We start from the raw sequence: 13,032 nt of genomic DNA, 5'->3' as shown, positions 1-13,032 counted from the left end.
AACTGAATGTGTGCCCTCAAAACTCAGTGTTGCAATCTGAAACTCCAGTGTGATGGTATTGGAAGGTGGGCCATTGCAAAGTTGTTAGGTTTAAATGGGGTCAGGAGAGTGAGGCCTCCATGATGGGATTAGTGTCCTTATGAAATGAGGAAGTGAAACTGGAGCTCCACCTTTCTCTCCCCGCCAGTTGAAGACACAGGGAGAAGGCAGCTGTCTCTCGGCCAGAAGAGGCCCCCACCAGGAACTGAATCTGCCAGAACCTTGATCTTGGACTTCCCAGCCTCCAGAACTGTGAGAAATGTCTGTTGTTTAAGCCATTCCATCTATGGTATTTTGTTAGAGAAGGCTGAACCAAGATATAGTGCTTCTGGACTATGTGGTTGATGTCTTCAATTTTTGAAAATTCTCAACCATTGTCTCTTCAAATAAACCTACATAACACTTTGTAGCTTTGTTGTCAGGGAAAGTGATGATGCCTCTAGGAATGTCACAATATGAGTTTCCAAAGTTTGTTCTTAGAACCAGGAAGCAAGAAGGAAAATAGGTTATAGTCACTCACCTTTGGACTGATGACTTTGGAAGGATTGATGCTGAAGCTGAAGCTCCAATACTCTGTCCACCTGATGCAAAGAGCTGACTTACTGGAAAAGACCCTGATGCTAGGAAAGACTGAAGGCAGGAGGAGAAGGGGATGACAGAGGATGAGATGGTTGGATGGCATCACTGACTCGATAGACATGAATCTGAGCATCCTTCAGGAGTTGGTGATGGACAGGGAAGCATGGCGTGCTGCAGTCCATGGGGTCGCAAAGAGTCGGACACAACTGAGCAACTGAACTGAACTGAATGACTCACCTTTGTAACAGAGTTTGACTAAACTATTCTAGAGTCAGATATTCCCCTTATTTTTTTATTTTTATTATTTTTTGGTTGCGCTGGGTCTTTGCTGCTGGGCATGGGCTTTCTATAGTTGGGGTGAGCGAGGGCTACTCTCTGTTTGCAGTATGTGGACTTCTCATTGCAGTAGCCTCTACTGTTATGGATCAAGAGCTCTAGGTTTGCAGGCTTCAGTAGTTGTGGCACATGGACTAGCTGCCCCAGGCATGTGGGATCTTCCTGGACCAGGGATCAAAATGGTGTTCCTTCCATTGAAAGGTGGATTCTTAACCACTGACCATGAAGGAAGCCCCTGGTGCTCCTTCTTACCGTAACTCCCCCTCCCAGGGAACTCCTCTTTAATCTCCATGAGGAAAAAGTCAGGTCAGTCTGGCTTTCCTTCTATCAACACCTCTGTGTATACTTTAGCCAATGAAAATTCTACTGTTATCAGTAATTGAACCACTGGCAAACACTGAATGGCCATTCTCTCCCAGTGATGGAAAAAGTAACCCAGTAGTTCTGTGACTAAAAATGTTAAGTAAAAAAAAATTTAGATGGAAACACAAATCTTAAAAGTACAGATACTTTTTACTATTTTGTATTATATACCTCTATTGAATCTTCAACAATAGGCATGCATTACATTAGAAAAATTTATAATGAAATAAAAATCCACAAAGTTACCTAAAATATCTCATTAATACCAATGACATGAATTTAGTGTTGTTCAGGGGACAGATAAGATTATTAAACACTAAAATCCAACCTTGAATCTCTCTCTCCTATCAGTAACAGAGCAGTACATTACAATTTGGGGGAAGGTCCAAGGTGTTTGGTGAAGAAGGTTAGAATTTCCTTCCACGCATCTACCTGGGCCTTAGAATGAGCCCTGGGCTCCCCACCCCACATCACGGGTTTGTCCAATAATTTGTGCAAAGAAGCTGGGCACATGGGAAAATAAGGAGGCTCAATATAGTGCCCGGTCCCAGGATAAGAGATGATCTGGGGTTTTTCCTTTCCATGGGCCTGTAACCGTTCAGAGGCTATCTGGGCATAAAGCTCACTCCTCCAGTTATGGTCATCCTGACCAACAATGAAGAGGATGGGCCCTTGGGCCTTCTCTATTGGAATCATGCAGGGGTTCTCACATCCCCCTATAATATCATTCCTTACATCCACAATGTCTAGGAGGCCTGAGAAAGCTACCTTCACTCGCCTCAGGTCATGGCCCAGTGGTGGAATGTTGCTGTCCTTGTAGTGTATGACTCTGTGTCCACTGAACCCAGATCCATTGATGGAAACTGTGGCTGAGATGTTCTTCAAAAATGAGGCCATGGAGAGACAAATATCAGCCCCTAAAGAAATGCCCAGAAGCCCAATGCGTGTGCCCTTTATCTGGAAGAAAAGAAGAGACAAGAGTCAAGAACTTACCCAAGGGAAAAATGTTTTTCTAAATGCAACTAGAGATGCTGCTAGCTTTAATTTGTAAACTGGCCACAAGACACTCAACCTCAGTTTACAGAGGAGTTTCTTCCCATATAAAGACTATCTTGCTGGACACATGGCAAACAAATTCAATGGTAAATTTGGGATGATGGCTTAGTTGCTAAGAACTGTAGCCTGCCAGGCTCCTCTGTCCATGAGACTCTCCAGGCAAGAATACTGGAGAGGGTGGCCACTTCCAGGGAATTTCCCCCACTCAGGGGTCAAATCTGCATTCCAGACAGATTCTTTACTTGACTGAGCCATGAGGATGGTTTGCAAACTTCCAGAGAGTCAGACACTAGAGAATGCTGAGTCATGGAGCCTGGCAAGTTCAGAGACTTATGTTCTTCGGTATCTAAGTCTGTTACAAGAAGTGAATCATTATCAGACCACTTCTAAATATATACTAAAAAATGGTTAACTTAACAGAAGCAAAGTACGACTGCAGTGTCCAATTAAGGAGTTCCTATCTTCTGAAATGGGTGGACAAGTTTCAATCATCTGAGAACATACCCTCCTATCAGAAAAATATTAAAAAGCATTCAAAGTGAAAAAATTAGAAACTCCACTTTCTCTCAAAAGAAATTTTCGTATCACTACCTAATATGTTGAAATAAAACTTCACATGAATTTTACAATGAATTCTGCACTATTAACCCATCTGACAAAGAAAGGGAATGGTACTTTAGGCGCTAAAACCAAGGAAGTCTCTGAAAGAAATCTCTGTGAAAGAAGCGCAGAGCAGCACCAGTGCACTCAGCAGGTGAGTGCAAACGGACAGCTCTCTGGGGGTGGTCCTGAAGAGAATGATGAAGGACATCAGGAGAACCTGGCTGTGTTGAAGCATGTAGCACAGGGCTTCTTCAAAATACTCCAGGTGTATCATGTCAAATTTCTTGGGAAGATCATCAAAGTCATAATAAGCTAGAGCCAATGTGGCAAAGCCGTGGCCAGCCAAAAGACTGGCCCGATATTCCAATAGGCCTCCTCCAATACCGAAGATGTCAATGATCCCTGGGAAAGGTCCAGATCCTAGAGACAATAATATTACAAAGGGAAAATATTATATAATTTAATGAATTTGCTTTCCATGCTAAACATCACTAATTATTAGAGAAATGCACATCAAAACTACAATGAGATACTCACCTCACACGAGTCAGAATGACCATCATTAGAAAGTCTACAGATAAGTGCTGGAGACGGTGTGGACAAAAGGGAACCCTCCTACACTGTTGGTGGGAATATAAGTTGGTGTAGCCACTATAGTAAATAGTATGCTGCTGCTGCTGCTGCTGCTAAGTCGCTTCAGTCATGTCCGACTCTGTGCGACCCCAGAGATGGCAGCCCACCAGGCTCCCCCGTCCCTGGGATTCTTCAGGCAAGAACACTGGAGTGGGTTGCCATTTCCTTCTCCAATGCATGACAGTGAAAAGTGAAAGTGAAATCTCTCAGTCATGTCTGACCCCTAGCGAACCCATGGACTGCAGCCTACCAGGCTCCTCCGTCCATGGGATTTTCCAGGCAAGAGTACTGGAGTGGGGTGCCATCGCCTTCTCCGATGGAAAATAGTATGGAGGTTCTCAAAAAACTAAAAATAGAGTTGCCATATGATCCAACAAGGAGAAGGCAATGGCAGCCCACTCCAGTACTCTTGCCTGGCCACCACAAGTCTGTTCTCTGCATCTGTGAGTCTGTTTCTGTTTTGTTGATAAGTTCATTTGTGTCGTATTTTAGATTCTACATATAAGTGTATCATAAGAGGGAGGGTGTGTTGCAAAGCAAAGAAGTGGGAGTTTGGGGTTAGCAAACTAGTATATAGAAAATGTATAAATAACAAGGTCTTACCATAGAGCACAGGGAACTATATTCAATACCCTGTGAAAAACTATAATGGAAAAGTATATATATATATATGTATAACTGAATCACTTTGCAGTACAGCAGAAATGAATACATTGTAAATCAACTACACTTCAATTTTTTAAAAAGAGCCTGCTTTGCTTTTAGAGATCTTTCTAAACTATTAGTTCCTGTGAATCAAAGGAAAGATAACAGTTCCCTGAGTCATTATTGAATACAAGTTCCTTTTAGGGAAGGGAGTCCAAGGAAAATATATACGGTAACTTATCGATGCGTTTACCCCCCATATTATTATACAACAAATTATCTCAAAGGTTCTAAGAATCTGTAGTTGTAGGCAAGAATAACCAAGTTAATAATCTTGCAAGAAAACTTTCGTATTGTGTTGCATCAACACGACTCTGTGTGTATGTGTACTTATATTTCAAATGTCACTTGACCAGAGGAAAGAAAAAGAGATACCCAGTGAGGCTTTAGGAAGGGAAGGCAGTGAAGTCTGAAAAGTGATCTGTGGTAGAGAGGAGCATGAAAAAGTAGGTAAGGGGCCCAGTGTACGCAGGACACTAGAGAAGAGTGTCCTGGCAATAGGTTCCATCATATTGTGTAAGATCTAGATCTGTAGATTAATTATTAATGGCAAAATGAACCTACGGACCCCATCCAGTCCTTTTTTTTTTTTTTTTTTTAATTTTCATAACAGTATCCACCTCTTTGGGATACAGAGGTTAAATGAGATAATGCAAGCAAACCGCGTAACAGAGTGCAGAACAAACCAAAAGCCTCCATTGTGGCTGTGAGGTCACTGATTTAGTCAACATTCTCTTCTCTGACCCTGATCCCAAGCCACCCTTCCCGGGAAGCGGTATCACAAACCGAGACGGCCTAGAGAACACGCTCGCCAGGCCCCAGCACCCCAGGCCCACCTGGCGGCAGGAAGAGCGTGGCGCGCACCCGGCCCGCGCGCACCGGCTCGCGCCGCACCCCGGGGGCCAGGAAGTCGCGCTCGTGCACCGCCCGGCCCAGAAGCCGCTGGGCCTTGGGCTCGTGACCGTCGAGCACCTCCAGCTCCACGACGAAGGGCGTCTGCACATCCCTCTTCAGAAATCGCCAAAAAGGCTTCTCGGGCTCCAGAGCCCAAAAGAGCCCCATGGGCTCGAGCCCCGCGAAGCTGCCGCCCAGCGCGGGCGCGCGCTCCAGGTCCAGCAGGCCGGTGGCGTCGGCGCAGTAGCGCGCGTGGGCCCTGAAGAGCGCGCCCTTCTCGTCGCGCAGGGACGCGCGCAGCGTGACCGGCTGCCCCGGGGCCAGGCCGCGCACAGCGATGCGCACGGGCTCGTCCCAGCGGCAGCGGCCCGCGGGCTCCAGCGTCACTGTCACTGTCATTCCAGACGCACAGTCGCAGCCCATACCCTGAATGTGAAAGCTTAGGTCGCTTCCGGTGTCCCTTCCCAGGCCGGGTGTGCGCTCCCAGTGGACCGACGAGGTCAGGCGTCGCCTTGGCGCCGGGGAGCGGTCAAAGGCTGAGGCGCCTCCGGAGGCGTCCTGGCGCTTCCGGTCCGTGTACCTCCTCTAGCCGGCAACTTGCCTGACTAAAAGTCGTTTTCCTGGCGGGACGCGCAGGGATGTCCTGGTGTCCTGTGGGGTGCCAAACCCGCCCGCGGAAGCCTCTTTTCAGCCTCAAACCTCCCGCACTCGTGGGGGTAATTGATTCATGGTGAAACCAGAGCTGAGTGACTTTAGACAGAATTCCAAGACTTGTAGCCCCTCCATAGAAAAGGACAACTTAAAACTTTCAATGAATTATAACGTACATACCCAAAACGTGCATAAATCTTAAGCGTACAGTTCAATGAATTCCCAAAACCCGGACGTACTTAGTTGGGTATCCAAGCACAGGGATTCAGAAACATCACTACCAGCACTCCAGAAGCCACCCTCCTTTCTACTCCAGTCGCTTTCCCATCCCCAAGGTACTCTGAGTCCAATAAAACGGGTTGGTTTTTCCCAACTCTATTTTATGTGATGAATCCTTCAGTCTGCCTTCTTTAGCGTCTGATTTTATTCTCACATTACGTATTTGAGATTCATCAATACTGTTGGGAGCAGTTGTAGATTTTCCATGATCACTGCCAAATAGTATTGCATTTTGTAATCATAAAAGTATTTGTCAAATTTTACTGACTATAGACATTTGATAATTCCCAACTTGGGATTCTTAGATATAGTGCTTCATTTTGGTGAAGTGAATACCAAAGATTGAAATTGCTGTATCATAGAGATTGAGAACATTCAGTCTTCGTAGACACTAAACATCAACGTTTTGAATGTGACCCTGGCAGCAATACAGATATGATGTCCAAGGATGTATTTTATATTTACTACAATTTATATATAGTATAGTAATGACTGTGTGCTCTGTGTGTGTGCTCAGTTGCTTCAGTCATGTCTGATTCCTTGCAACTGTACAGACTGTCCTTGGGATTCTCCAGGCAAGAATCTTGGAGTAGGTTGCCCTTTCCTTCTCCAGGGTACTCCATTGCTAAGGAGTAATGGCTACTCTTGTTAAATTGATCCATCTTGTTAAATTGTGTGTTTTACATTCACAATTTAACAAGTCTGTAAAACACTGGGAGTATTTTTCACATATTCGAGAGGAGGAACCTGAGGCTTGGAGAATGTTAAGCTACTGAGGATTAACGTCTAACTGTCAGAGCCTTGACAGACTCCAAATGTGGAACTCAACAGTGAGCAGCAGCATTGGGGTGAAATATATTAGAATTCTAGCCCTGACTTCATCACTGACTAGTTCTATAATCTCAAGTAAGTTTATATCTTTTGGGGTTTAAGAGTTCTTGTGTTTAACATGATGAAATTCTCCTATATGGGGATCAAAGATGACAGTGTATGTGAAAGGCTTTGAAGAATACTAGGAAGCAAAATATCATGTTTAATTTCATAATACCCAGAGATTGAGCACATCTGTGTTTTGTTTCTCATGCTCAGTCACTCAGTCATGTCGAACTCTTTGTGACCCCATGAACTGTAGCCTGCCAGGCTCCTCTGTCCTTCGAATTTTCCAGGCAAGAATACTGGAGTGGGTTGCCATTTCCTTCTCCAACTGTTTCTCACGGTCTCCGGATAATTGTCATAGGTTTGCACAGTGCTTCTAAATTGCTCTGTAAGGAAAAATCAATTTTTTATGAAGGACAAAAATATGTACTTTGAAAAACAGATGTAAGCAATGTTGAAAAGATTACAATGTGAAACGATAGTCTACTGTCCCTCCAGCTGCCACTTTCCCCCAAATCTGAGTGCTTCCAACTAGGTTTTATTTCCAGATGTTGAAGAATGTATGTAAGTGGGCATGTGAACCTATTCATTTTTAAAATATTTCTTTTCGGCTGTGCTGAGTCTTTACTGCTGCTTGCTGGCTTCCTCTAGTTGTGGCAAGCGGCGGCTACTCTCTCGTTGCAGTGTGCAGGCTTCTCCTTGTGGTGGCTTCTCTTATTGTGGAACCTGGGCTGTAGATGCACGTGCTTGAGCAGTTGTTGTGCACAGGCTTAGATCCCCACCAAGGATCAGAGCTGTGTCCCCAGCACTGGAAAGTGAGTTCTTAAGCACCGGACCACCAGGGAAGTCCCTTGCCTCCTCTTCTGGATTTAGTAAGTTTTTCCTTTTTTTCTTGTGTTCTCTTCATTTGTGAATTACGTATTATTTATTTTAGTAGTTACTCTTGAATTTTTGAAAAGAATCGTTACTCTTGAAATGTTAACAGTGTGGACAATTTCTTTACCTTTCTCTCAATATGAAAGACACCTTAGAATACAGTTTTACCTCACTATCCGATTTGTTTTAGGACCCCAGACAATACCAAAATCTACAGATACTTAAGTCCCTTATATAAAATGGAGCAGTGTTTGCATCAGATCAGATCAGATCAGTCGCTCAGTCGTGTCCGACTCTTCGCGACCCCATGAATCGCAGCACGCCAGGCCTCCTGTCCATCACCAACTCCTGGAGTTCACTTGAGACTCACGTCCATCAAGTCAGTGATGCCATCCAGCCATCTCATCCTCTGTCGTCCCCTTCTCCTCCTGCCCCCAATCCCTCCCAGCTATCTCTAGATTACTTATAATACCTAGTATTATGTGAAAGAAAGTGTTAGTTGCTCAGTCGTGTCCGACTCTTTGCGACCCCATGTGGAGAACTATTGACCTTGAACACTTCAGGGGCCGGGGCACTGACTCTGCATGCAGTTAAAGTCCAAGTATAACTATAGTTATCCCTTTGTACCTGTGTTCCCTTCCATGTATTCAAGCAACAGCAGCTGGTGAAGTACTGTAGTACATGTTTTTTTTTATTTTTTTTTTAAGTTCAAAAAAAGCAAAAAAAGAAAGAAAAAAGTTCACATGTAGGCAGACCTGTGCAGTTCACACTGTGTTGCTCAAGGGTCAGATGTGTTTTCCATATTATTTCATCATAACCTCTTAATAGTTTTTAATTTCTATGACTCCTTTTTAATCTAAGTTGTTTGGAAACAACTTTTGTATAAATTGAAAATTTTCACTTTTTCCCCAGATAGGCCTTCTTGGTGGTGCTAGTGGTTAACAACCTACCTGCCAATGCAGGAGACATAAGATGCAGGTTCGATCTCTGGGGTCAGGAAGATCCTCAATAGGAGGGCATGGCAACCCACCCAAGTATTCATGCCTGGAGAATCCCATGAACAGAGGAGCCAAGCAGGTTACGGTCCATAGTGTCACAGACTCAGACATGACTGAAGCAATTTAGCATGCAATTTCTGCACAGTAATAAGTATCAGTTCAGTTCAGTTCAGTCGCTCAGTCGTGTCTGACTCTTTGCGACCCCATGAATCGCAGCACACCAGGCCTCTCTGTCCATCACCATCTCCCAGAGTTCACTCAAACTCACGTCCATTGAGTCAGTGATGCCACCCAGCCATCTCATCCTCTGTCGTCCCCTTCTCCTCCTGCCCCCAATCCCTCCCAGCATCAGAGTCTTTTCCAATGAGTCAACTCTTTGCATGAGGTGGCCAAAGTACTGGAGTTTCAGCTTTAGCATCATTCCTTCCAAAGAACACCCAGGGCTGATCTCCTTTAGAATGGACTGGTTGGATCTCCTTGCAGTCCAATAAGGGTGGGAAAAAACTTAAAATGCAAATCAGCAGTCCTGTTTTTCACCACTGCCCTATAAAAAAGTCCCATGTTCTTCAAGCAGCCTCTTTTAACTATCTCTATTTTCACTTGTTTTTATGGTTACCTTCATTGTATTAAATATTATGCATGTTTCTCTATTTCATAATTTTTGCATTTTATAGTTATTTACTGACTCATGAACATTCAACCTACTCTTTCTTCTTCCTCCAGGTGTTTGATAGATGTAGTATTATTTTTTGTTATTCTGTTGGTTAATTTTGTAATTTTAAATACCATATTTGTGTTTATTTCTTGCCCCATCAAATTTCAACTAAATCTATGACTTTGAAAGATAGAGATATTATCAACCCTATGTTTTCCAATGTGTTTAAATTCCACTTTTACTCTCTCTGGTAAACCTCTTATTAATTCCCATTTTTCTCCAACTGTATTTAAAAAATATAGTTTGAATCATTTCTACTGTGAATGAAAAATATTGCCTGCCATATCAGTAAACAAAGGATGTTCCAGGCATCAGGCCAGTACAGCCACCCCTAAAAGTGACACTGAGGGAACTCAGAATGGAGACAGACAGGCTTCCCCTGAGGTGCATCCTGGGGAGACAGACTGGGAAAAAAACAGGATACTGGCCCTACATTGCTTACATCTCTTTTATACTTTAATAAAACTAAGATATATATCAAAGGAATTATTTCAATATGCCCAGACTCATGTATCTTCCTAAACATAAAATAGAACTTAATTTATTAACTTGAGACACCTAGTTTTCTTTAACAGTAATCTTTTGATGTTCCCAACTGCCCAGTCACTGTTGCAAAAACCCTACATAACCTGAAAGAAAGAAAGTGAAAATGTTAGTTGATCAGTCGTGTCCAGCTCTTTGTGACCCCCATGGACTGTAGCCCACCAGGCTCTGCTGTCCATGGAATTCTCCAGACAAGAATACTAGAATGGGTTGCCATTCCGTTCTCCAGGGGATCTTCCCAACCCAGGAATTAAACCCACGTCTCCTTCATTGCAGGCAGATTCTTTACCAACTGAGCCACTAGGGAAACCCTATATAACCTGGCTCCTCCCTTACCTCTTTGGAACAGTCTCAGAGTTGAGAGGCTGTGTCCCAGGCTGAAGTCCTCAGTTTTGTCCACCAAATAAAACATAATTCTCAACTTTCAGGTTTGGATTTTTCAGTCAACACTACTCTTGGTACTTTATTACTTCTTAATGTTCTGAACATTGTCAACTTTTGTAAATATTTAAGAGTACTTGAAAAGGAGATGGAAACAGTGGAAACAGTGTCAGATTTTATTTTGGGGGGCTCCAAAATCACTGCAGATGGTGACTGCAGCCATGAAATGAAAAGACACTTACTCCTTGGAAGGAAAGTTATGACCAACCTAGACAGCATATTAAAAATCAGAGACATTACTTTGACAACAAAGGTCCATCTAGTCAAGGCTATGGTTTTTCCAGTAGTCATGTATGGATGTGAGAGTTGGACTATAAAGAAAGCTGAGTGCTGAAGAATTAATGCTTTTAAACAGTGGTGTTGGAGAAGAGTCTTGAGAGTCCCTTGGACTGCAAGGAGATCCAACCAGTCCATCCTAAAGGAGATCAGTCCTGGGTGTTCATTGGAAGGACTAATGCTGAAGCTGAAATTCTAATACTTTGGCCACCTGATATGAAGAGCTGACTCATTGGAAAAGACCCTGATGCTGGGAAAGATTGAGGGCAGGAGGAGAAGGGGACAACAGAGGATGAGATAGTTGGAATGGCATCACTGACTCAATGGACATGAGTTTGAGTAAACTCTGGGAGTTGGCAATGGACAGGGAGGCCTGGCGTGCTGCAGTCCATGGGATCACAAAGAGTCAGACATGACTGAGTGACTGAACTGAACTGAAAAAAAGATGTACTATCTGTCTATTGGAAACAAAGCTTCCTACTCTCTTTCTCTCTCTGACTCTATCTAATCAAGTTAATTATATAGTTCATATCTTCTATATCTTCACTTATTGTTTATCTTACTTCTGTCAGTTTCTGAGTAGTTTAAATACATACATCATTGTAGGAAATCTCTAAGTTATTTCTTCAGTTCAGTTCAGTCACTCAGTCATGTCTGACTCTTTGTAACCCCATGGACTGCAGCACTCCAGGCCTCCCTGTCCATCACCAATTCCCGTAGCTTGCCCAAACTCATGTCCATTGAGTCAGTGATGCCATCCAACCATCTCATTCTCTGTTGTCCCCTTCTCCTCCTTAGAGGGTAACAGGCAGGAAGGCCAGGGGTCTCTAAATGGAGGAGATAGGCTGTAAGTGTCAGAATTTTTTCTCTCTCTTAAGCAGCAGGAGGAAACAAACTAGTGTTATATTTTTCCCCCTCTCTATACAAATTTAAAAAGAGGTTTCTCTTAAAATTCTGTGTTGCCATAATGACACCTGGTTCCACCTGAACTTTTCTCAAACCTTGAGCTAACCAATGCATTTTTCTTATGGAAATGTTTGTCTTGAGCTATGTTAATGTACTCTGCATTTACTCTAGACTCTATCTTCAAGTTGGTTCCACCTAAAGGCTCAGATTTAGGCTCAGAACCGACTTGACAAACCAGTATGTTATACTCATACATTGCTCTCCCAGTCTGTGTTAATGAAACTATATATTTGTATGGTAATCTGCCTTTCTTCAAGATTCATGTCAATCATTTTATGGCCCGGGATGACTCACCTGGTGCCATTCTCTGAGTTTTGATTTCTTTAATTAGCAGACTGCTAGTAGCTATATAACATCCAGCTAAAGACTAGCAAGAGGGTACTCTTTCTGCCCTCTTCTGATGTCCACGTCAGAAGCTTTCTCTATCTCTTTTATACTTTAATAAAACTTTATTACACAAAAGCTCTGAGAGATCAAGCCTCATCTCTGGTCCCAGATTGAATTCTTCTCTGGAGGCCAAGAATCCCGGCATCTTTTGTGGTTCAGCAACAACCTTTCATTCCTGCCTTCAATCTTTCCCAGCATCAGGGTCTTTTCAAATGAGTCAGCTCTTTGCATGAAGTGGCCAAAGTATTGGAGTTTCAGCTTCAGCATCAGTCATTCCAATGAATATTCAGGACTAATTTCCTTTAGGATGGACTGATTGGATCTCCTTGCAGTCCATGGGACTCTCAAGAGTCTTCTCCAGGAGCACAGTTCAAAAGCATCAATTCTTCGGTGCTCAGCTTTCTCTTTGGTCCAACACTCACATCCATACATGACTACTGGAAAAACCATGGCTTTGACTAGAGGGACCTTTGTTGTCAAAGTAATGTCTCTGATTTTTAATATGCTGTCTAGGTTTGTCATAGCTTTTCTTCCAAAGAGCAAGCATCTTTTATTTCATGGCTGCAGTCACCATCTGCAGTGATTTTGGAGCCTAAAATAAAGTCTCTCACTGTTTCCATTGTTCCCCACTATTTGCCATGAAGTTCTGGGACCAGATGCCGTGATCTTAGTTTTCTGAATGTTGAGTTTTAAGCCAACTTTTTCACTCTCCTCTTTCACTTTCATCAAGAAACTCTTCAGTTCCTCTTCACTTTCTGCCATAAGGGTGGTGTCATCTGCATATCTGAGGTTATTGATATTTCTCCCAGCAATCTT

The 13,032-nt window shown here is 43.3% G+C and overlaps 1 protein-coding gene across 1 annotated transcript; it reads right to left on the bottom strand.

The window, feature by feature from the left end:
* Positions 1–1,446: 1,446 nt before the first annotated feature.
* Positions 1,447–5,730, bottom strand: ACOT4 (acyl-CoA thioesterase 4). Its single transcript, NM_001098941.2, has 3 exons — positions 5,151–5,730; positions 3,194–3,396; positions 1,447–2,274 (listed from the first exon to the last, which is right to left on the bottom strand). Exons 1-3 carry the CDS (start codon positions 5,629–5,631, stop codon positions 1,684–1,686), a joined length of 1,275 nt encoding a protein of 424 aa, NP_001092411.2. The 5' UTR covers positions 5,632–5,730; the 3' UTR covers positions 1,447–1,683.
* Between the last annotated feature and the right edge of the window lie 7,302 nt (positions 5,731–13,032).

Source organism: Bos taurus, chromosome 10, assembly GCF_002263795.3.
Source record: "Bos taurus isolate L1 Dominette 01449 registration number 42190680 breed Hereford chromosome 10, ARS-UCD2.0, whole genome shotgun sequence".
Taxonomy (NCBI): domain Eukaryota; kingdom Metazoa; phylum Chordata; class Mammalia; order Artiodactyla; family Bovidae; genus Bos; species Bos taurus.
Note: the sequence above shows the minus strand (reverse complement) of the source record. Positions and strands in the feature narration are given on the sequence as shown.